The 23,348-nt window shown below is 36.6% G+C and overlaps 1 protein-coding gene across 32 annotated transcripts in view; it reads left to right on the top strand.

Moving 5' to 3' along the window:
* The window catches only part of SOX6 (SRY-box transcription factor 6), a 719,303-nt gene that overhangs the window by 569,456 nt on the left and 126,499 nt on the right, over positions 1-23,348 (top strand). For 22 of the 32 annotated variants that reach the window (XM_070384013.1, XM_070383997.1, XM_070384007.1 and 19 more), the window contains 3 exons: positions 4,246-4,369; positions 16,616-16,695; positions 18,177-18,299. In XM_070384013.1, the coding sequence (XP_070240114.1) occupies positions 4,246-4,369; positions 16,616-16,695; positions 18,177-18,299 (327 nt within the window). The remainder of the gene's footprint in view (positions 1-4,245; positions 4,370-16,615; positions 16,696-18,176; positions 18,300-23,348) is intronic. The other 10 variants (XM_070384029.1, XM_070384023.1, XM_070384028.1 and 7 more) reach the window with 3 other exon arrangements.

Here is a 23,348-nt window from a genome sequence, read left to right as displayed (position 1 = left end):
CGTTTCTCAGCCTGGGTTCTAACTGGCTAGTGGATATTTTGGCTTATATTTAATGAAGGCATTTTGAATTTGCACATCATTATTTTACTTAAAATAAGGTCAACTTTATCATTTGGATCTAAATGATTATTGCTAACGCATTAATTGGAATTGATGACAAATTTGAGATCAATGTGTAGGTACAAAATAAGAGAAGAAACAGACTGAAACTGAACATCACAGTATCTATACTCCCTAGTATCTATATTCAGAGACACATCTCTGAAATATACAATTATTTTCAGTTGCAGCACTTCAGATTTTCTCTATGCAGAGAATGTACATGTATGATTTCTTGTTTTTCTTTTACTGAAGTCCATGCGATATAATGGAAAAAGCACTGAACAGGGTGCAGAAGTTCTGGACTCTAGATCCAGGTCTGTCGCAGACAGTGTGACCTCAGTTTTACCTTCTCAAGCCACCTGGTTCCCTAATGTAAATTGTGAGATTTGAACTGGATTAGTGACTCTCAAAGAATGGTCCTTGAACCAACAGCACTAACTAGCTTCACCTAGGAACTTGTTAGAACAGTAAACTCAGGTTCCCACCTCAGATCTACTGATTTCTGAGAATGGGATCAAATAATTTTTGTTTGAACAAGCCCTCCAGATGATTCCAAAGTCCACAAAAGTTTGAGAATCTCCTCTCTGGATTAAATTTTAGTCTACATTCTAGACTGTTGGCCCCAACCCCCAGAGTTTCTGTTTCATAGGTCTGGGCTGGAGTCCGATAATTTGCTTTTTTAAAAACTCTCAGGTATTGCTGATGCTGCTGGTTGGGTACCACACTTCGAGAACTACTAGGTTAGATAAACTCCAAGCTCCACTTCAAGTCTGTGATTCCATCATTGTCATTGTTTTCACAATACCTTCTGTCCCCCTCCTTATTTACTTTGTTTCTCAGTTTATTGAAACTGCCTCTTACCTCACAGCATTGAAACTTTCTAAAATATCCTGTTATGTAGAGGATGGTGGACAGAAAAGAACTTCCCTAAGTTCTTACAGCTTACGTTAGTATGAAACACCTACAGCTCTTTAATGTTAAAAATGACCTTAATTAGTTAACTTTAGTCTCTCAGTTACATAGCTAGCTACAAAGGAAATATCTTCAGACACCAAGTTTTAATCATTAAAGTCTGATACCTGATTGCCATTGATGCCCTTATGCCGAAGATCTGAAGAGCTTGGGCTCCAATGTAAAAATAAAATTATGTTTTCAGATGCTGTTTAATGAATAACACTAAGGATCCCAAATTACATCTTCAAATGAGCCTTTTAATCCCACCTTTTTTTTTTTTTTCCTTCGTGTTCTGGATATTTAGGAGAAGATAATGCTCTGTGAGACATGGGTCTGCTAAAAACAAACAAGCCTCTGCCTGCCAAACTGAATTATTTATTTGACTCATGTTTTCTTATTTGAAGTAGAGTTATGGGTTAAGATCCACTGTTTCTTGTATTAGTTCTTTAGTAGTTTGATAAATTTCTAGTACTGAATAGCAAACTGGATAAGAAAAACTAAGGATCTAATATTTACTGAGTGTCTATTAAACGCTAGTCACCATGCCCCAAGCATTACTTTTCTTGTTTATTTAATCCTCACAATAACCACGCTGCTAACTACCAGCTACGTTAGTACACATTAGCTTTGGTTTTTACATGAGAAAATAGACTCAGGAAGGCTGAGTAACTGTTCAAGATCACACTGCCAAGTAAATGACACTGTATAGATTTAAGCTTCAGATTCATTTGACAACAAAGCCTTTGTAGACATAGTAGATTCTGAATAAATGTGTTGAATGAATGGAGGAATGACTATATGACATTATCTTCCTAACACCGACTTTTAAACAAACGTAGAATTATAAAGTCGAAAATGCACCATAGGTCATTATCTAATTAGAGTTTAAGTTATGTCTATCCTTTAAGTATCTGTGGCATATGAGTATACAGCCGTTACTTGACCACTTCCCTGGAGAAGGGCATGGCAACCCACTCCAGTATTCCTGCCTGGAGAATCCCATGGACAGAGGAGCCTGGTGGGCTACAGTCCATAGGGTGGCAAGGAGTCAGACACGACTGAATCATCTTAGCACACACACGCATAGGAAAATGGCACAAAGAACCTCTTTAATCACAGTGATTATTGAATAGCTCATTATTAGAAAATTCTTCTTTGCATTAAACTTCCCTAAAACCTTTCTTTTGAGCCTAGTTCTGTTCTTTGTAGTCACTCAGACTTAAGTTCTTCTTCCATACATAATTCTTTCAAATATTTCAGCATGAATGTATATCTTCTCTCTCCCAACCAAAATAGCCCCCATTTTTTCAGCTTCTTCTCAAGATCCATAACACATAATAATGATTTAATAAATATTCGTTGAAAGAAGGCAAGAAAAAATTTATTTGATACCTAGACTCCCCACTTTTTGTTTCCTTACTTTAGAATGTGAAGCATCTGTGCTGTGTTCTGGGTATATGCTAAGACCATATTTCTAAAATGAAATGAAGTGATTTCCTTTGATATACTCTTATACTAAACAATAGTCACCCACAAAAGTATCATGTCTTATTTTCTGACATAGAACAGTGCTGTCATCTTTGACATCTCAAGTTTGCAAGCTGGAATTGAGCAGCAAACCTCGTGCTTTCCTTCAGGGCTAAAGGCAAGACCTAGGCACCAGGGGATCAGCTCCAGTTTAAGCAGGCTAAGTTTGTACTCAAACGTACAAAACTTGGGCTTACCTCAGCTAAAATGGAAGGAAAAGCTGCCCAAAGCTAGTTTCTTTCACGCCCCACTGGCGAGGTAGTAATTGCACAAAGACCTTTTTATTATAAGTTGATTTTCCTGAGAAATGAATTCAGAGAAATACTGTAAAGTGTTTATTTTTTGCTTGCCCTTTATTAACCCACATCTTAGGGCTTTCCCTAGAGAGAAACTGTTGGTAAATGAAACCTCTTAGACCTGTACAGGAGCATTTTTGCAATCTGTCCCTGGCTGTGAAGGGAACAGGGACAGGATAAGGCAAGTTGGTGCTATTTAAACAGGGTCATCAGCCAGTATATGGAATTTTGCCTAAAGAGAATATTTAGGAATTTAAACAGGGGAAGGGTTTGGGGTTGGTAGACTACTAGTAAAGGTTTGTATCTTAAACAGGATATAATGCAGCTTTTTTTATACTAGTAAGGAGGGTAAAGACCCTATTTGAACTTAAAGATCGTTGCTGTTAGTACATCCTAGTTTTGATCTTTAAATAACAAAAGTCCTATAGTTTAATTTATAAAATCATGCCCTGAAAGCCAGTACAAAACCTCCCTGTGATGCTATTCTGGAATCAGGACAGCATGCATAGAGTAAGGGAGGGAGCTGGGAAATTAAAATGTAATTTTCACAGACATGATTCTGTCATAGTTCTTATTTTCTTTATATGGAATACAAATACTGATATAGAGTGAAGATTTTCTGTTTTGCATTTTTGTGCTCTTTGATACATTTATTGAGGTCAAATGAAATTTGATATAGTAGGATTTATTATGAAATGCTCTCTGAATACAACTCCATAATTACTCAGCTACATGGTAGTGCATAAAGCTGTAAAACTGCTTAGCCAGACAAGCAATTTATATGTTACATCGAGGTGTGTATGGCAAAGAATATTAGTTTAATTGGGAGCCAAGAGGTAGTAGCCTTAAATCTGAAGGGCTATATGTTTGACATAATGCAGCAAGGCTTTGAAATAAGATACCTAAACTGGGGAGCTACAGCTTTTGGAATATATAACAATTAGACATTACTTTCTGACCAAGGATACTAGTAACAGTTTTCAAAATAAAGCACAGAATGCAAAGCTGATGAAAGGGCAAAACCTTTCAACACTGTACCATGAAAGAATAAAACATTCCTTCCGGCTCTTTGTTTTTTAAGAAAGAAAGAAAATAAAAGAAAAAAGTCAAGATGAAAGAAAACCATTCACTATAATTTAGTGGAAGCAGGGATGAGGCAAATTCACAAGGAGGTTAGATCGTTGGTATACCAGTGGAATCTGAAAGGGATTTGATAAAGTTAGCCTGAATTTTCTCTGGGACCAGATTTGGAATGAGGTTAGAAATGGGTGGCTGTTTGGGTACCAGCACACCACCAGGAGTGAAAAACAAATACTTCTTGGCGTGCATTTGCTCTGTGTCTGATCATAGGCTCTCTTCTGTTTAGCAGGTTCAGGGTCACATGCCTCCGCTCATGATCCCAATTTTTCCACATGACCAGCGGACCCTGGCAGCAGCTGCTGCTGCCCAACAGGGATTCCTCTTCCCCCCTGGAATAACATACAAACCAGGTAAGTAGACAGGGATTTAACATTCTTTCGTGAATGCTAAGATCCGTATGTTTTTGCTTAGTAGTCAAAACAAACACAGAAGCATATGAAGGAACTATGAATAAAAAGATCATAAAAGGTATTTTAAAGTAAAATTAGAATTGTGAAGAGGGTATGTTAGTAACTAATTGATTGCTTGAAACTTTACTTTCTCTTCTTCCACTTGAATTTGTTCTGTATTCACAGATAAAATGCTACTTTCCCTCGGGACTACAAATTTTGTCAGCTCTCTCTCATATCTTTACTGTGAATAATTGTCTTTGGTTAAAGATACTTTTCTCTTCCTGAGAGCTTTTATTCTCTAAGAAAGTGGTCACATATAGTATAAAATGCTATTATTGTTTGTTGTCTGATTTCACTTGGAAGAAAAATTCAAACTGAACTGATTTAATTAGCTTGCCACTAATAGGTAAAATTCCTTTTTTATTTCAGTCTAAATAATGAAGCATTCAGTAGTACTTTCTCATTCATCTTTGAACCTCAAAGACGAGGTCACATAACCTTGCAGTGAAATATGTTTTGAGATGATTTAGCAAATGTTATGATTTTTCTTTATTCCTCTGGGTTTACTGGACTCCTGGGGAATTCAATTAGGGGCATAATGGTTTGAAGCTTCTTTCAGAGCATCCTTGTAAACAGGGTTTTAAATGTTTAAAGATATGTTGCCAAAGGAATCCAATGTAAGAAGATAGTCAAGTAAATAAAAGTCAACCTTAATTTTATTTGTGCATTCTTTGTAAGTGACCTCACCTCAGAAGTAGTGACCTTGTTCTACTCATTAATAATTTCTGTGTCAAGTTCTTTTTAACGTATTAACCTGATTATATTAACCTCCCAATCTGAGTGCAACAAATCTGAGTGCAGCAGATTTTTGTGTGTGTGTATGGATTTATAAAGGTATTTTAATATGCTTAAAGCAACAATAAAATATAAGTCACTTTACAAAATTCTCTGTGAGGAAACTTACTGAATAGCATAAGACCAAGCCTACTGGGTTTTAACATCTATTTGTTCCCATCAGTTACTCTTATGTATTTGGTAGAGAACCCCCTTCCAGTGAAGAAAGATAAGATGTCTGTGTCAAAACCCAAATGATTCAAAAAATAGAGATTTTGAGGGATTGGCTAATTTAAGGACTGACTTTAAAAATTCCTCAGATACAAACCTGAGTAAAAGGATACCTGAGTAAAAGAAAATTGTGTTATTCAACTTGTTAAAAGTTGATTTTTCTAGAGCAGAATTTTTATAGCAAGTTATATTCTGTGAAATTAGTGTCTATATTAAGGACAGGATTATATTTTGCCAGAGACTATCTTTCTGTTAGTGCAGTGGTTCAGTTCTTCTCTGATCTCTATAAATATAAAAAGGTATTATCTATAAATAGTTTTGAACTCTCTTCATTTTGACTTCCTTCAGAGTGTTGGTGTACAGTAAGTTTACTTGTTTATTCTGAATCTGAGTTGCCATCCCTACACCAGTCTTAGAAACCTTTTAGATACACTATACATGGAAACTCTCTAATTTTCATGTTTTTAAATTTTAAATTCTCCACATTTCAAAATTAGGTTATGGGCATTATTTTCTACTAGACATAGACACCAACATAATTAGCATATAATGTCATTTTGTTAAGACAATAATTTTGTTTTTTATGGGGGAGGCTACTTTGATATAGTCAGTGAGTTTGGACCATTTTATAAAGAATCTTCTCACGCAGTATCAATGAGATTGCAGTAGATGAGTAAGAATCTAGAGACTGGGGCAATACTGTGCAGCAGTGCATTACTTGCGCCGAACAGCATCTGTGCAGCATAGAGCAGTGTCTTGGGGTAGCAAAGCTGGATTTGATTATGTTGGCTAAAACCTGCTAGTTAGGGCAGCACCATGGATTTGGACATGTAGGATGATTTTTCATCACAAGCAAGGCTGGTGAAAAAGGTATTATCTGGTGACCTCTAAGTTATGTCAGAGAATTGAGTTAACCAGAACTCTAAATTCCCAGGTGGCTCAGAGGGTAAAGAATCTGCCTGCAATGCAGGAGATGCGGGTTCAATCCCTGGGTCAGGAAGATCCTCTGGAGGATGGCAACCCACTCCAGTGTTCTTGCCTGGAGAATCCTATGGGCAAAGGAGCCTGGAAGGCTACAGTACATAGGGTTGCAAAGAGTCGGACATGACTGAGCATGAGCGCAATGCGCATATGCTAAATTATTAAATACTTTGGCTAATGCAGATTTTATTGTTTATATAAATTATACTTTAAAAGAATTAAATTTATATGTTCAGATGCTACTGGTAGAGACCATACTTAGGAGACTTGGTGTCTGCAGTGTTCTTGTCATTCACATGAATTGGGAGAGGAGAATACTATTTAACTGGAGCCTGGACAAGGAAAATATTTTTGCCCCAAACTGAACTATAGTAATTTCACTTGTGTGACAGCAAGACAAGTAGAGGAGTAGCATCACATGTAAAAGTCTTAAAATGGTGGTTAACTGTATAGTTTGATCCCCTAAGCAGCAAGAAGAATAAGTGCTACATTGGCTCTCTTTTTACTCTTTTTTTATCTTCCCATAAACTGAAACAATTCCATACTGTTTTTTAAAATTAATTTTTATTGGAGTATGATTCTTTTCAATGTTGTGTTAATTTCTACTGTACAGCAGAATGAATCACCCATAAATGTACATATATCCTCTCCCTTTTGGATTTCCTTCCCGTTCAGGTCACCAAAGTGCATTAAGTAGAGTTCCCTATGCTGTACAATATGTTCTCAATAGTTATCTATTTTATATGTAATATCAATAGTGTATATAAGTCAGTCTCAGTCTCCTAATTGCTGCCACTCCCGCTGCCCTCTTGATACCCCTGTATTTGTTCTCTACATCTGTGTCTCTGCTTTTGCTTTGCAAATAAGATCATCTATACTATTTTCTCTAGATTCAAATTCTGTATTGTTTTTGCCTTCAGCTGATTGAATAATCATCTTCATTTCCAGAAAGCAAAGACCACCTTAGGGTTATGTTCACTGTTAAAGCTGACTGTTTCTGAATCCATATAGTACATTCTAAACAAATATATCGGAGAAGGCAATGGCACCCCACTCCAGTACTCTTGCCTGGAAAATCCCATGGACGGAGGGGCCTGGTAGGCTGTAGTCCATGGGGTCACTAAGAGTCGGACACAACTGAGCGACTTCACTTTGACTTTTCACTTTCATGCATTGGAGAAGGAAATGGCACCCCACTCCAGTACTCTTGCCTGGAAAATCCCATGGATGGAGGAGCCTGGTAGGCTGCAGTCCATGGGGTCGCTAAGAGTCTGACACAACTGAGTGACTTCACTTTCACACATTGGAGAAGGAAATGGCAACCCACTCCAGTGTTCTTGCCTGGAGAATCCCAGGGACGGGGGAGCTTGGTCAGCTGCCATCTATGGGGTTGCACAGAGTCAGACACGACTGAAGCGACTCAGCAGCAGCAGCAGCAAACAAATATATATAGAGCTATCAGCTTTCTCTCCTTCTGATAATTTGACCCATTGCTCTGGGCATTTCAGAACACCAGCAACACATGGCATTCCATGTGAACACCAGCCAAGCTCTCCCACCTTGGTAGGTTGATGAGGAGGCAGTTGACTACAGAGATTGTACCAGTTTCAGGGGAACATCTATCAAAATAACTTGTGTAGAATTTCTCTTATTGAGTTTTAATCCTTAGTTAACTTCCCCCCTTTTAAAACTGATTCTCTAATTAGAGACATTTTTCTAGAAAGTAACTTACCAGGGCCTAGAACATACACCACAGAATATTGGTTGCTTTGATAAATGATAAAGCAGACTGAGAGATACAGCAGTCCAGGGTAAGATAAATACAGTTGAGCACCTGTGTTTGTGAAAATGAACAACAACAAAAAAAAGCTTTTGTAGCTGCCAATGTGTATATCAGATCGATTGAACTGACTGTAAAATAAAGATACTGGATAGGCTCCTTGTGTGCCAGGGATGGTTCAGCCGACCATGGGCTTCATGTAGCTGGGATTTTTAAAAATGATTGCTGCTAGAGCAGCACCCTTAACGTTTCCCAGGAGATCCTAGGAACAGGATGTCTGCCTGCTCATGACTCCTTACTTACTTATTAGTTATATTAAATATTATGATAACAGTTAAAGTTTATTGAATAATTACTTTGTGCCAAAGAGTGTGTTAAATGTCCCACATGGATTATATTTATTTAATTCTTACTTGAACATGTCACTTAGCCTTGCTGAGCCTCACTTCTTTATCATCTAAAAAAAAATATGTCATGATTTGTCCACTGCTTGGTGTGGGTGTGAAGATTAAGTTTCTTAAAGTATATGAAAGCTCTTTGAAAAAATTCTAAAGAACTACGTTTGGGGATAAAGTCTGACCGTGAAACCTGAGTAAATTTAACTACATTAAACTGCATTCTTATCCACTAGGAATGTGGTTCAAGAACTGAGCATTTGACTGAGATATACTACCTCTCTGTCTGATGACCAAAAGCGATTTTACTCTAATATACCTAATGCTTCTTTAAGAAAAAAAAATGTGGAAGAATATACATAAAATAATATTTTTAATATTAACCATTTCTCAATGTACAACTTGATAGTATTAATACATCTGTAGTTTTTATTAAACATAATCATTATCTCCAAACTTTTAATCAACAACAGAAACACTGTGGCCATGAACAGTAACTCCTTATCCCCTTACCCCAAACCCCTAGAAACTTCTGTTCTGCTATTTTTCTATGTGAATTTGCCTATTCTAGATACTTCATATGAATAGAATCATACAATATTAGTCCCTCTGTGTCTGGCTTATTTACTAAGCATGATGTTTTCAAGGTCCCTCCATATTGTAGCATATATCAAAAGTCCATTCTTTCCCCACATTCTGGCTATTGTCAATAATGCTTCTGTGAGCATTGATATGTGAATACCTGTTTGTGTCCCTGTTTTCAGTTCTTTTGGATATATATGTAGGAATGGGATTGTTGAATCCTATGGGTAGTTCTATGTTTAATCTTTTGAGATACCATCAGACTTTTCCATAGAGGTTGTACCTTTTACATTTCCAACCAGCAATGCAACAGTGTTCCAGTTTCTTTATATCCTCAACAATACTTGTTACTTTCCTATGTTGAAAAAATTAGAGCCATCCTAACAGATGTGAAGTGGTATCTCATTGTGCTTTTGGTTTTCATCTCCCTAATGATTAGTGATGTTGAGCATCTTTTCATGTGCTTACTGGAAATTTGTATAGCTTCTTGGAAATAGATCTGTTTAAGTACTTTGCCTAGTTTTAAATTTAGTTGTTTGTTTACCCTTACTGAGTTTTGGGAGTTCTTATATATTCTAGATATTAATCCTTTGTCAAACTTATGATTTGCAAGTTTTTTTTTTCTCATTTTGTAGGTTGCCTTTTCATTTACTTGATAGTATCATTTGATATACAAAAGTTTAATTTTGATGAAGTCTGATTTTTCTATTTTTCTTTTGTTGTCTATGCTATTGCTGTCATATCCATGAAATCACTGCCAGTCCGAAGATTTACTCCTATGTTTTCTTCTAAGAGTTTTATAGTTTTAGTACTTAAGTTTAGGTCTTTGATCCATTCCATTAATTTTTGTATATGGTGTAAGTTAAGGATCTAACTTCATTCTTTTGCATGTGGATATCAGTTTTTCCAGCACCATTTGTTGAAAAGATGTCTTTTCTCCAGTAAATGGTCTTGGTGCCCTGATTTAAAAAAAAAGTCAATGAACTGTATATGTAAAGGTTTATGTCTGGGCTGTCTATTCTGCTTCATGAGTCTATATACCTGTTTTTATGCAAGTATTAGTCTGTTTTAATTACTCTAGCTTTGAAGTAAATTTTGAAGTCAGAAAGTATGAGCCTTCCAACTCTACTTTTCTTTCTCAAGATTTGTTTTAGCTGTTGGGGCTCCATGCAGTTCCAAATAAATTTGAGGATTGACTTTTCCATTTCTGGATTGTTGAATTTTGGTAGAAATTTCACTGAATCTGTAGATTGCTTTGTTGATCTTAACAATGTTAAGTCTTTCCGTCTATGAACCTGAATGCCTTTCTATTTATTTAGAGCTTTAAAAATTTATTTCAGAAATGCTTTATAGTTTCCCAATGCACAAATCTTTGCCTCATTTGTTAAATTTATTGCTAAGTGTTCGATTCTTTTAGATACTATTGTAAATAGAATTGCTTCTTAATTTCCGTTTGGATTGTTCATTGCAGGAATATAGAAACACTTGATTTTTGTGTATTAATCTTATACCCTGAAACCGCTGCTGAATTTGTTTATTAGCCCTAGTCATGAATTATTTGGGATTTTCTACATATAGGGCCACTTCATATGCAAATAGACATAGTTTTACCTATTTTTACCAATTTGGATGCCTTTTGTTTTTTTCTTTTTTTGTCTAAAAGTACTAGCTAGAATTTCTAGCACAGTGTTGTATAGCAGCAGTGAAAGTGGGCATAATTGTCCCCAGTCTTAGTCAAAAAGCTTTTTGCCACTGTGATGTTAACTGTGGGTTTTTCAGAAATACCCTTTATCATGCTGATGAACTTTCCCTCTATTCCTAGTTTTCTGAGAATTTTTATCATGAAAAGATGTTGGGTTTTGGCAAATGCCTTTTCTGCCTCAACTGAGATGATCATGTGGATTTTTTTCCCCATTGTTCTATTAATGTTATGTATTGCATTGATTTTTTTCATGTTGAACCACCCTTGCATTCCTGGGATAAATCCTACTTTGTCATGGTGAATAATCCTCTTGATATGCTTTTGGATTTAATATGCTAATATTTTTTTGAGGATTTTAATATTCATGCAAGATATTAATCTATATTTTTTGTGTTTTGTGATGTCTTTACTGGCTTTGTTATCAAGGGAATATTGGCCTCATTGCCTCATAGTTAGGATGTGTTTCCTCTTCTTCAATTTTTTGAAGATTTTGTAAGGATTAGTGTTAATTTTTCTTAAATGTTCAGTAGATTGGTGAAGCCATCTAACTGGTCCAAGAATTTTCTGTTTTAGGAAGTTTTTGATTGCTGATTTAATCTCTTTATTTGTTGAGGTTTGTTTATATTATCCATTTCTCCTTAAGTCAGTTTAGGTAATTTGTGTGTTTCAAGGAATTTTTCATTTCTTCCAGATTGTCTAATTTGTTGGTGCATAGTTGCTACCTAATACTTCTTTTTAATTCCTTTGTTTCAGTTAGCATTTATTGACCACCATTTATTTTCTGATATCTGTATCTATATATATTAATATATGTATGCATATATATAAATATGCATATATATTCTCATTAAATTTTTATAGCAACTCTAAACCATAAGTGACATTATCTACATTTTGTTTAAAAAAGAAACTAAAAGTCAAAGAAGATAATTAACTTTCTACACCTTCACCCCAGAAATTAGAGGAGATAGAATTCAGACTGAAGTTCTGAATTTTATACTCTTGCAGGCATGATCTAAGCATAAAGAATATTAAAAAAGTCTAACTTTTGTGTGTGTATGTGTAAAAGATGTGATTTATATGTATGGGGTTATCAAAATGACATCTTGTGAAGCTTGCCATTTCTATCTTTTCTTGAATATTTAAAGCAGAGGCATGTAACCACTACTGCTGGAATACTTCATTAATTAAAGCCATCTACTTGAAATCAAGCTCAGCTGGTAAAGAATCCACCTGCAATGCAGGAGACCCCAGTTGGATTCCTGGGTTGGAAAGATTCCTTGGACAAGGGATAGGCTACCCACTCCAGTATTCCTGGGCTTCCCTGGTGGCTTAGCTGGTAAAGAATCCACCTGCAATGTGGGAGACCTAGGTTCAGTCCCTGGGTTGGGAAGATCCCCTGGAGAAGGGAAAGACTACCCACTTCAGTATTCTGGCCTGGAGAATGTCACAAAGAGTCAGACACGACTGAGCCACTTTTACTTTCACCCCTGGAATCAACGCATTTCTGAGGTTCTTCAGATTAATACTGTCTTTTAAATGAGTATTTAGGTCCAAGGAGAAAATATATATGTTCACCTGTATAAAATAACCTAGTTTTATGGAGATAGAGATTATTTTAAATGCGCCCTTCTTCATATATGGAGGCTATATCATTGGTGAGCTCTCATTAAGTCATAAACTTTAAGTTGTTATTTTAAGTTAATTTCTTATAATATGGATGCATTTATATTATTTCATCCATACTCACTTATTTAATTGCTATTGTGACAAATTCCATGGTTTTCATATGATTATCTAAGAGTCTGGATGCATTTATGAAATAAGTGAAGAAATTAAGATGATCCTTGATTTTTAGCTCCTTTAAAGGTATGAAAAACAATGCAGATGCTCTTAGAAAAAATCTTGAGATCAAGACTCTCCTCATCATTGGTCTATTCTTTGATGAATAGAGGAGAAATTTAGCAGGAGAAATAAGAACATCGTGATCTCAGCAATATATAATATAATCTATGCCAATTTTTTTTTGTCCAATTGTTCTCAGAACAAATTAAAGGTTTTGTTTTATTTGTAGGATTTTAAATATGTCATTCATTGCCTGCTAACTTTTGCTGCAATGTGGTGTGATGTCTCACAAAGATAAATTCAGATTGATTATTGCATTCCCTCAGAATACAGAGGAGTTATAATATTTTGCTATTCTGAATACATTCATCCAAGCAAGATGCCGTGCGGCATGTCCAAGTCTATATTGGTGATTGTGATGGAAATATTTACATGTTGTAGCAAAAATGGTGATAACTTAAAGAAATGGGGTCTATCTATGAGTTATCTGGCAACTCAAATAACTTACCATCTTCCTGTAAGATACCACCAGACCAAAAAATCTGTGAGAGTAGGGATGTGTAAGTATTTTTTCCTTTTGTTTTGGAGGATGGAAAATGAGGCATGAGATTTTAAACCAGTAACCAAAGAATCTTTGAGTCCTGTCTCCTAGTTTAATTTATCTTTCTTCTCTGCTCCTCCCAAACTCTTTAAATAAGTTAATATTTGAAGTTAGCATCTTAGAAGACTGTAACCATCCCAGTCCCTTGTCTTCCTAAAGAATCAAAGAAAAATGGACAGATTTTTATCCATGGGAGTTTTTGCTCTTTAATAAAAATAAAGTTTATATTTGAATTACAGAAACTAGTATTCTTGTAGGAGGTAGCCTGTGTCTAATGGGTCCTACATTCATGATATAAGCGCCTCCTTCTCCAGTGTTTACATCTTAATACGTTTTGGCTTCATTTCACTTTCCTTGAAAATTAAAAAACATACTTCCTCTCATTCAGGGGCTCTTGCTATGGAGCCACTTTGATTCTAGACTTGTGGCAAGTGAAACTAATGTCAGTCTAATTTTCCATAGGTTTTAAATCCTGTTTCATATTTGTTCTGTAATCTTCAGATAAAAATAATCGGTTGGAAAACCTGGAAGCCTGGAGAGATGGATTTATGTAATGGACATTATTTCCCAAATTAGCATTCAGAAGTTGTCTTCTTATACTAGTGGTAGCAAGGGCCAGATTACAGCAGTGCCTAAAACCAACCTGTTTCAACAGGCTTCATCTTCTTTTGTACAAATTTAAAGAGAATGGGTCCTCACGCAAGCATTTCAAATCCAGAGACAAATTTGAAAAAAATTGCTACAACATGTTGACTGATTTCTTGCCAAGTCAGCTGCCAAGAACTTTTTCTTGATGGACTCTTACACACAGTTAAAGGTGAAGGGCCAGGGAGAGGAAGCGTGTAGCTTTTTAAGAGAGGAGTTAAATCTCTCTACCTATTAAATCTTCTCTTCTACTTTTAACCACACCCCCCCCCACCCACCTCTTCTTCACCTTTATCCTCTCCCTGTCTGGCCCTTTCCTTTTTCTCTCTCTTTTTATCAGTCCCTGTAATATTCTCTGTTGCTTTAATGTATTCATTTTTACTTTTAGTACTGATAAGATATGTTCTGGAGAAATAGCTTTCCAAAGATTATATTCAGATATACAGATTCAAACCAGCAGAAAGGTTAAAAACATTTTAAAAATATGCTTGTCAGCAGTGGAAAGAAAGCTGTTTGTAGCCAGCAGGTGAGCTGGAGAGTACTACAGGGTGTGGTAGAGATAGTAATAAATTAACTAGCAAGCCAAAAATGATATTAAAAAAATCAGCTATTTCATAGCATAGAAGCATGACAGCTATGAAAAAAGGAGTGCCCCAGGGAATTCTTTTAGAGTTTGATTTTTTTTAAATATGTTTGACATGAAAAATGTTTTAGTACAAATAAAGCAACTGGTATTAAACTTACAGGGAGGGGGTTATGGTTTAGAGTTAGTATGAATAATGCATGATATTTAAAGAAAGAACAGCTCTAAAATGTTCCGAGAGGCAACCCATGTTGATAGTTGGAATGGTGATTTTTTCCCCTATTTTTGAAGCATCATTAATTCAGCATCATTTTGTGATTTTTTTAACCTGATAAGATATCAACCAAAGAAATACTATTTGACTTAGATTAGGATATTCTTTCTTCAGATAATTTAGTTTAAATATCGAGAGGATCAGTAGAATTATTTAAGCGTAAAGCGACAGTCATTTACTATAAAAAATAATTTGGCCTAGTTATCTTTTTTAAAAAGCTCATGTAGCCCTGCAAACCAAAATCAACCTCATGGAAGGGGAAAAACAAGATCAGATATTTTGAACATTACTCCATAGGAGACCAGCACAATATAGTGTTAGTGAATGCATTGTAGCAGTGCTCCATATGCAATCAGGAGCCAATTGTTACTGGACTGTGTACAAGCACACACTGTGCTCAATGGTCTGATGAGGTATTATGGATATGATGCAAAGAGACTGTGTAGATTAGAAGCTAACAATTTGTTAAAAGTGAAAGCAACTTAACATTTACATTGGGTCAGCTGAGTAGCACTTGATGTAGCAAACAGGATGCGTTCCAAGGAACCAGGGGCACCAGGAAGGCTCCAGGTATTAGTGTCCACGCAGAAAAAGAGAGACTTCATTGCTTTCTAGGTGACTCCCTTTATTACTGTGATTCTTTCTACGCTTTTCATTATTACATTCAGCTTTTAGTGTGGAGAAGTTCTTGCAAAACAGCGTGATTATTATAAATGTCCAAAATGTGTGGAGGAACAGCCTATTAAAATATAGCCTAGAGATAGTACATAGCACTGCCTTTAAAATAAGTAGCTGAAGCCAAAGTGATACTCCATTAAATCACTGATAGTGTGTAAGTTATCCATACGTATTAATTTTGATTTCAGTTAGCTCTATCACAATATATTCCTCATTACTTTCTATGGGTTCTTCAGGTTGCTTGCTTCACACAGCCTGTGCTCTTAGGTCATAGAAGGTACTTTAGCCCTGCTGTTTAGGAGTGGTCTGGAGCCAGAAACACATTAATAAGATGTGGCACTGATCTCTGCTGAACCATGCTCAATCTCGACCAGACTTTTAATATAGATATCACATGTAAAACGTGTGGTTATTTAATCAAATCATCGTCAAAGAATACGTGAGAAGTGCCTAGTGTGTGTCATGATTCTGTAGTAGTTTCCACCAAAAGTTAGTGCAGAAAACAGTCTCCCATCTTTTGGGGATACCAGGCATTTCACAGAATATTAGCTTCTCTCACCCCTCTCAAATTAAAGAGGTTGCATTTAAATTTTTTTCTCTAATTTTTTTTTTAATAAAATAAAGGTTAGGGTTATGGACAGTCAATAACTCTTAATCTTTTTTGGACTGTGATACTCTGCCTTGTCTACCAAGCCAAAACGTTTTGTTGTTTTAATATAAAAACCTTAATGCTTCCTCGGTGAACTGAATGTCAGCCTGGCTTTAAGATATTTTTTTACCCTTAAAAAAATGATGTATTACAAGATTTGTAATGGAGTGAACATGCTTGAATTGCACATTTAATTTTTTTAACATCACATTCATGTTTTGCCAGTTTGCCTACCAGCTATCTGTTAACAAAAAGTTCCAAGGCAGCCCTGCAAGTCTGTGCCCAACTAAGCCTTTTGTCTCTGCAGATGTTTGGGCTTAGAGCGATGTTGTAAAGCTCAGGCAGTCCAAGGGCCATGTTTGTACTTGTCTGCTGTGATTCCCGGTGCATTGTCTAAACCTGTACGCATTGTTCTTTCTGACAGGTGATAACTACCCCGTACAGTTCATTCCATCAACAATGGCAGCTGCTGCTGCTTCTGGACTCAGCCCTTTACAGCTCCAGGTAAGTGCCAGAAGAAAAAAATGTGGGATACGAGCCAGTCCTTTAGTGGAAAACTGCTAACCAGCTGTATGCTAAATAATGACCTGAATGTTAAATAATTTTTTAAGCATAGCCTGGAAGGATTAACACCTTATGTACTTACCATACTGCAAATAGAAGAGAAAACTGTCAGTGTCAATATTTTTAAAGGAAAAAATGATGTCATGACTTAGTACTATATATTCTCTATCAGGTAAGTTAATGGTTTCACAGTTTTTTTATGGCTAGTTGATATTGGGTATGTTAGCTTTGTCCTTATAACTTCTTCATCCATGGCTCCATTCACACCCAAATTAGCTTTTACATGCAAGTATCAACACAGACAACAACACTGGATATTTTACTTCTTGCAACTCATAGAATAGGGAGTTGTTATTACCAAATTACTTAAACTATTTGGTAAAATGTAAGCACATTGTCCCTGAATATGTGTATCATCAGCTCATCCTCATACCAGGTCCAAAGACTGGGCATGGTGTCTGACCAAATTCTGGATTGGTGTTCTTTATAAAGCTAAAATTGGAGAGAAAGCACTTTGGAAGCTAATTTTAAAAAATCCCTTGCACCTTATCTTCTTCATAGTAAAATGGGAAGCGGAGGACTAAGTGATCTTTACACCCTTTTTGCGATGCTGTCTTAATGGGAAATTGATGTTAAATATGAGTGTATATTTTAACAAAAACAGAAAGAAAGTATCATTAAAATTAATGGTTAAGCAAGTGGTATTTGAGCATTTAGAAAATATCAGATGATAACTTGAATTTCAATGCATTGAACAAAGTTTTTTACTCTTATAATGTACTGTGATGATTTTTCAATTTTCTTGAATAATCTAGGGAATAGCAACCAACTGGGCATTTTTATTTCTTCTTTGCTATTCCTTATATGACTTGAATGTAAAAAATGTACAGATATTTTATGTGAAAAATGTAATTTTGAACATTCTCAGTTGAGTCTACAAATAAAGAATTTTTACAGTACTTTAAGCAGTTCTCGTCAGAAGCCTCATCCAGCAAGTCTTGAAGATGCCTAGCATTATGGGTGCATTATGGATGCCTAGCAGAGCTAGAGATTTTGCCTCATGAAAGCAGCAGCCCTATCTCTTCTAAGCCCTCACCTTCTCCACTACTAACAGGGAACTTATTGCACTGGAAAAAATACAAAAAGAAACCTAACTCACAGTCAGTCTAATCTATTTCTCCTTTTTCCATAGCTATGCTATTGAGTGTCTTCTTGAGTCAGAGGCAAAAACAAGAAACCAGTACTACTGTTTGATCCTATAATCAAGTTTCTGTGAAAAACAGTATCTGGGTCCTAAACCCTACTTTCTGTTCTTTGGTGTGGTCAGTACCCTGGATTTAGAAATATGTGTTCTGTTTCATGAGTTCTGACAGTATGTTTTGTCTTTTTTTTTTTTTTTTTCTGAATATGCTACTAAACAGAAAGGTCATGTCTCCCACCCACAAATTAACCCAAGGCTAAAGGGCCTAAGTGACCGTTTGGGCAGGAGTTTGGACACCTTTGAACATGGTGGTGGCCACTCTTACAACCACAAACAGATTGAGGTATGAATGCTTACATTGGTGCTTCATTGGGTGGGGGACTGGATTGTTCAGTCATATTCTAGGCTTTTTTAACACGTGCCAAACACTCAAACACTAAAATATAATCTTTCCCCTTTTCTCATTCCTAAGGAGGCTCATTTTCACTCCTTTTCTTTCAGAGAAAAAGTCAAACCCCAAACCAGTGCCTCTGAAGTAGATTGTTTATTGCTATATATTTAGGCAAATATTTATGTTATGAGTACTTTCAAAACCATCTTTATTTCCCTTACCCTTTTTTCTTTATGTATAGTGCTGCATAGTAGTTTTTAAAAAAAATTAAACATTAAAAAAAAAAAAAAACTTCAGTTCACCGTGTAGCAACCCTGTAGAGTTGATAAAATATCATTCTGTTTTTATAGACAAAACAATGGAGGCTCAGAGAAGTCAGGTTATTTAACCAAGGCTACAAAATTTTCTTGGAGTCAGTTATTATCCAGGATTTCTAATTCTATCTATTTCAGGTTTTCTAATTTAGTTTTCTCTGACTGAATTTGAGGTTGGGTGTCTGGGCCTGACTGGTTGTTTTTTGCCCCATAAACTTATATAGTAGCTCTTTCATATTGAACTTCCAATAAAGCTCTTTGTTGTTTTTGTGGGATGTTCTTACTGCATGGGAGAAGATACCTCATATAGCTCTTTTAAAAAGCAAACCCCTTTCTACTATAGGGACCCAGTCCTCCTCTCTCTAATATTGTGCTTAATTCCTCTATTATATCATTGGAAAACCTCTTTAGGGCTATCAGGTTCTAGAGGGTTGCTAGCTATCTATCCCTCCTTAGAAGTGAGAAAGCTCAACTTCTCATTTCATTCTTTAGGACTATCAGATACTGGAGTGTTGCTAGCTATCCCTCATTCTTAGAAGTGAGAAAGTTCACAAGAAGAAAGACAAGAACAAGATCAAAGGACACCTTGGAAGTAGCCTAAGGAAGAGTTTGAGTTCAGAGCTTGTCACTTGCCTTCTTCCTTTCCCTTTCCCTTTGATTATAAGAAGTATACAGGGGGTTCCACCCAGACATGACAAGGCATTGTATTAGAGTATCTGCTACCTTCTATGCAGCCAAAAGGGATTTCTTTTCTAAGGCTTCCTTTTGGCTGTAGAGAAGGTGCCACATTTCTGGACGTTCTGACATCTACTGTGCTTAGGATTGCTAAACGGAGAGATAACCAGACATTAGGAAAAATTCTTTCAATTAACAAGGCTTACCTACTCAGGACAGCTAGTTTGTTCAAATTTTAAGTACTTGGAAGAATGTGAAAGCAGGTGACCTTGGCTCAGATTCAAAACTTCCTCTCCTCTTGACTTTTATTTTCTCTTGCAGTGTGGAGTTCTATTCCATGGGCCTTCCCTTAGCCACTTTTCTACCCAGTTTCTCCTTTTAGTTTTTCACTTAAGTTGACATCTCTTCCCCTTACCATCACAGACCTCTGATGTCAAATCTGGCTTCTCCTGGGTTTCTGGAAATCATGATGTCATATATGTGAGTGCCAGACTCTGTAGAGCTGTAGCAATGCTAATCTAGAAGCACGTGTCTGTCACTTTAATTAGGCTGAACACAGAGCCTGGGAAGGTGGAGGCCCTCAGCTTTGGAGGGTAAGCTTGGGTTGGTTGGAGAGTTTCCTGTTTTTTTTTTTTTTTATTGCTCTGTTCTCTTGCTTCCACTTTTTGCACTTTTCCTTGCATGTCAGGAAACCATTGCTGTTTGCTTGTATGGTACACTATTTATAAAAGATGGATCTTATTTGAAAGACAGATTTCTCAAACTTTCTTACTATGAGTGTAACAGGTTTATTGACAGTCCCATGAGCAGCACAGAGGACACCCATATCTAAGTTGTTACAGACACTAACATTTTAAATCTTGACTAAAAGTAGAGAGAAAACTTAATAATATTTTGCTTTATTGATTTTAGTCTACTTTCTTTTCTAGCTCTGGTTTTCTCCATTCCTTTAACAACCTAAAATGTCACAGCTCTGTCAACAATTATGATCACAATAAACTGGGGATACTAAGCATTACAATATGTTCATGAGTTTTACTTCTATTTAGAGATTCTTAGGAAGAAAAGCTGCAATGCATGTATACAACCACCACCTCCACACACACTCTTCTCATTGAAGAGAAGTGGTCCTCTCTACCTGATATATAGTTAATTTGTCCTTCAAAGGTTTTTCAGTTCTAGCATTGTGAGCTGAGGTTATCTTAACAGTAAAGTCATAATTTGGAAGCCTGAAATTTTGTTATCACCCGAGAAAAGACGGGAGCTGACTGTGGCTTAGATCATGAACTTCTTATTGCCAAATTCAGACTTAAGCTGAAGAAAGCAGGGAAAACCACTAGACGATTCAGGTATTACCTAAATCAAATCCCTTATGATTATACAGTGGAAGTGACAAGCAGATTCAAGGGATTATATCTGATTGACAGAGTGCCTGAAAAACTATGGGTGGAGGTTTGTGACATTGTACAGCAGTGATCAAGACCATCCCCAAGAAAAAGAAATGCAAAAAGGCGAAATGTTTGTCTGAGGAGGCCATACAAATAGCTGAGAAAAGAAGAGAAGATAAAGGCAGAGGAGAAAAGGATACCCATTTGAATGCAGAATTCCAAAGAATACCAAGGAGAGATAAGAAAGCCATCCTCAGTGATGAATACAAAGAAATAGAGAAAAACAATAGAATGGGAAAGACTAGAGATCTCTTCAAGAAAATCAGAGATACCAAAGGAACATTTCATGCAAAGATGGGCTCAATAAAGGACAGAAATGGTATGGACCTAACAGAAGCAGAAGATATTAAGAAGAGGTGGCAAGAATACACAGAAGAACTATACAATAAAGATTTTCATGACCCAGATAACCACGATGGTGTGATCATTCACCTAGAGCCAGACATCCTGGAATGAGAAGTGAAGTGGGCCTTAGGAAGCATCACTACGAACAAAGCTAGTGGAGGTGACAGAATTCCAGCTGAGCTATTTCAAATCCTAAAAGATGATGCTGTGAAAGTGTTGCACTCAGTATTCCAGCAAATTTGGAAAACTCAGCAGTGGCCACAGGACTGGAAAAGGTCAGTTTTCATTCCAATCCCAAAGAAAGGCAATGCCAAAGAATGCTCAAACTACTGCATAATTGCAGCCATCTCACACGCTAGCAAAGTAATGCTCAAAATTCTCCAAGCCAGGCTTCAACAGTATGTGAACCGTGAACTTCCAGATGTTCAAGCTGGTTTTAGAAAAGGCAGAGGAACCAGAGATCAAATTGCCAACATCTGCTGGGTCATCGAAAAAGCAAGAGAGTTCCAGAAAAATATCTACTTTTGTTTTATTGACTACACCAAAGCCTTTGTCTGTGTGGATCACAACAAACTGTGGAAAATTCTTAAAGAAATAGGAGTACTAGATCACCTGATCTGCCTCCTGAGAAATCTGTATGGAGATCAAGAAGCAACAGTTAGAACCAGACATGGAACAACAGACTGATTGCAAATTGGGAAAGGAGTACGTCAAGGCTGTATATTGTCACCCTGCTTATTTAGCTTATATGCAGAGGACATCGTGCAAAATGCTGGGCTGGATGAATCACAGGCTGGAATCAAGATTGCCAGGAGAAATATCAATAACCTCAGATATGCAGATGACACCACCCTTAAGGCAGAAAGCTAAGAACTAAAGAGTCTCTTGATGAAAATGAAAGAGGAGAGTGAAAGAGCTGACTTAAAACTCAACATTTAGAAAACTAAGATCATGGCAAATAGATGGGGAAACAATGGAACAGTGAGAGACTATTTTGGGGGGCTCCAAAATCACTGCAGATGGTGATTGCAGCCATGAAATTAAAAGACGCTTGCTCCTTGGAAGAAAAGCTATGACTAACCTAAGACAGCATATTAAAAAGCAGAGACATTACTTTACCGACAAAGGTACATCTAGTCAAAGCTATGGTTTTTCCTGTAGTCATGTATGGATGTGACAGTTGGACTATAAAGAAAGCTGAATGCTGAATAATTGATGCTTTTGAACTGTGTTGGAGAAGACTCTTGAGAGTCCCTTGGTCTGCAAGGAGATCCAACCAGTTAATCCTAAAGGAAATCAGTCCTGAATATTCATTGGAAGGACTGATGCTAAAGCTGAAACTCCAATACTTTGCCCACCTGATGCGAAGAACTGACTTATTGGAAAAGTCCCTGATGCTGGGAAAGACTGAGGTTGGGAGGAGAAGGGGATGACAGAGGAGGAGATGGTTGGATGACATCACCAACACGATGGACATGAGTTTGTGTAGGCTCTGGGAGTTGGTGATGGACAGGGAAGCCTGGCCTGCTGCAGTCCATGGGGTCACAAAGTCAGACACGACTGAGTGACTAAACTAAGAGAAAAGATATTTGGAAGGACCCTTCTTACATTAGCATATTCCAATACTTTCTTTAAAATAAGAAAGACACAGGAAAGTTGTTGTTTTTTTTTTTTTTACTCCATGCTGATCTAAGGCTGGTTTGCTGGTTTTCTCTGCCTCAGGGGCACAATATTAGGAGAGAGAAGAATGCTATTTTTAGTTGAACAGTTCAGCAGATGGAGTCATGAATGCTCATATATCTGAAGGTTGAGGGGCTTGAACCATTAATTTTGATAATGTATTTAACCCTGGGAACAATCAGAAACTGTAACTCTAAGGTTACAGTGCTTTTGACCTTTACAGAACAGAGGGCACTTGCTACAGTAAACAATATATTATATTGCTACTTATTCTGAGTCTGTACTGGTATAAATTTCAGAACCAGTTGCCATTTGCTTTCCTCAGCTATGTTAGCATTGGTCCTTCAAGTAAGTCAAAAGGTAGTGGGGGGGGGGAAACAGTATGATGAGGCAGTCATGTAAATATGGCCTTTAAATAGCTAAGATGTTAGATTATTTCTGAAGAAACATTGTCTCAGAAATAAGCTGAGAATGACTCTTTTTTTGATGAAAAAGTGATTTGAGTGTACTGATTCATTTTTTGTGGTTACTTTCAATAT

Source organism: Bos mutus, chromosome 15, assembly GCF_027580195.1.
Source record: "Bos mutus isolate GX-2022 chromosome 15, NWIPB_WYAK_1.1, whole genome shotgun sequence".
Taxonomy (NCBI): Eukaryota; Metazoa; Chordata; class Mammalia; order Artiodactyla; family Bovidae; genus Bos; species Bos mutus.
Note: the sequence above shows the minus strand (reverse complement) of the source record. Positions and strands in the feature narration are given on the sequence as shown.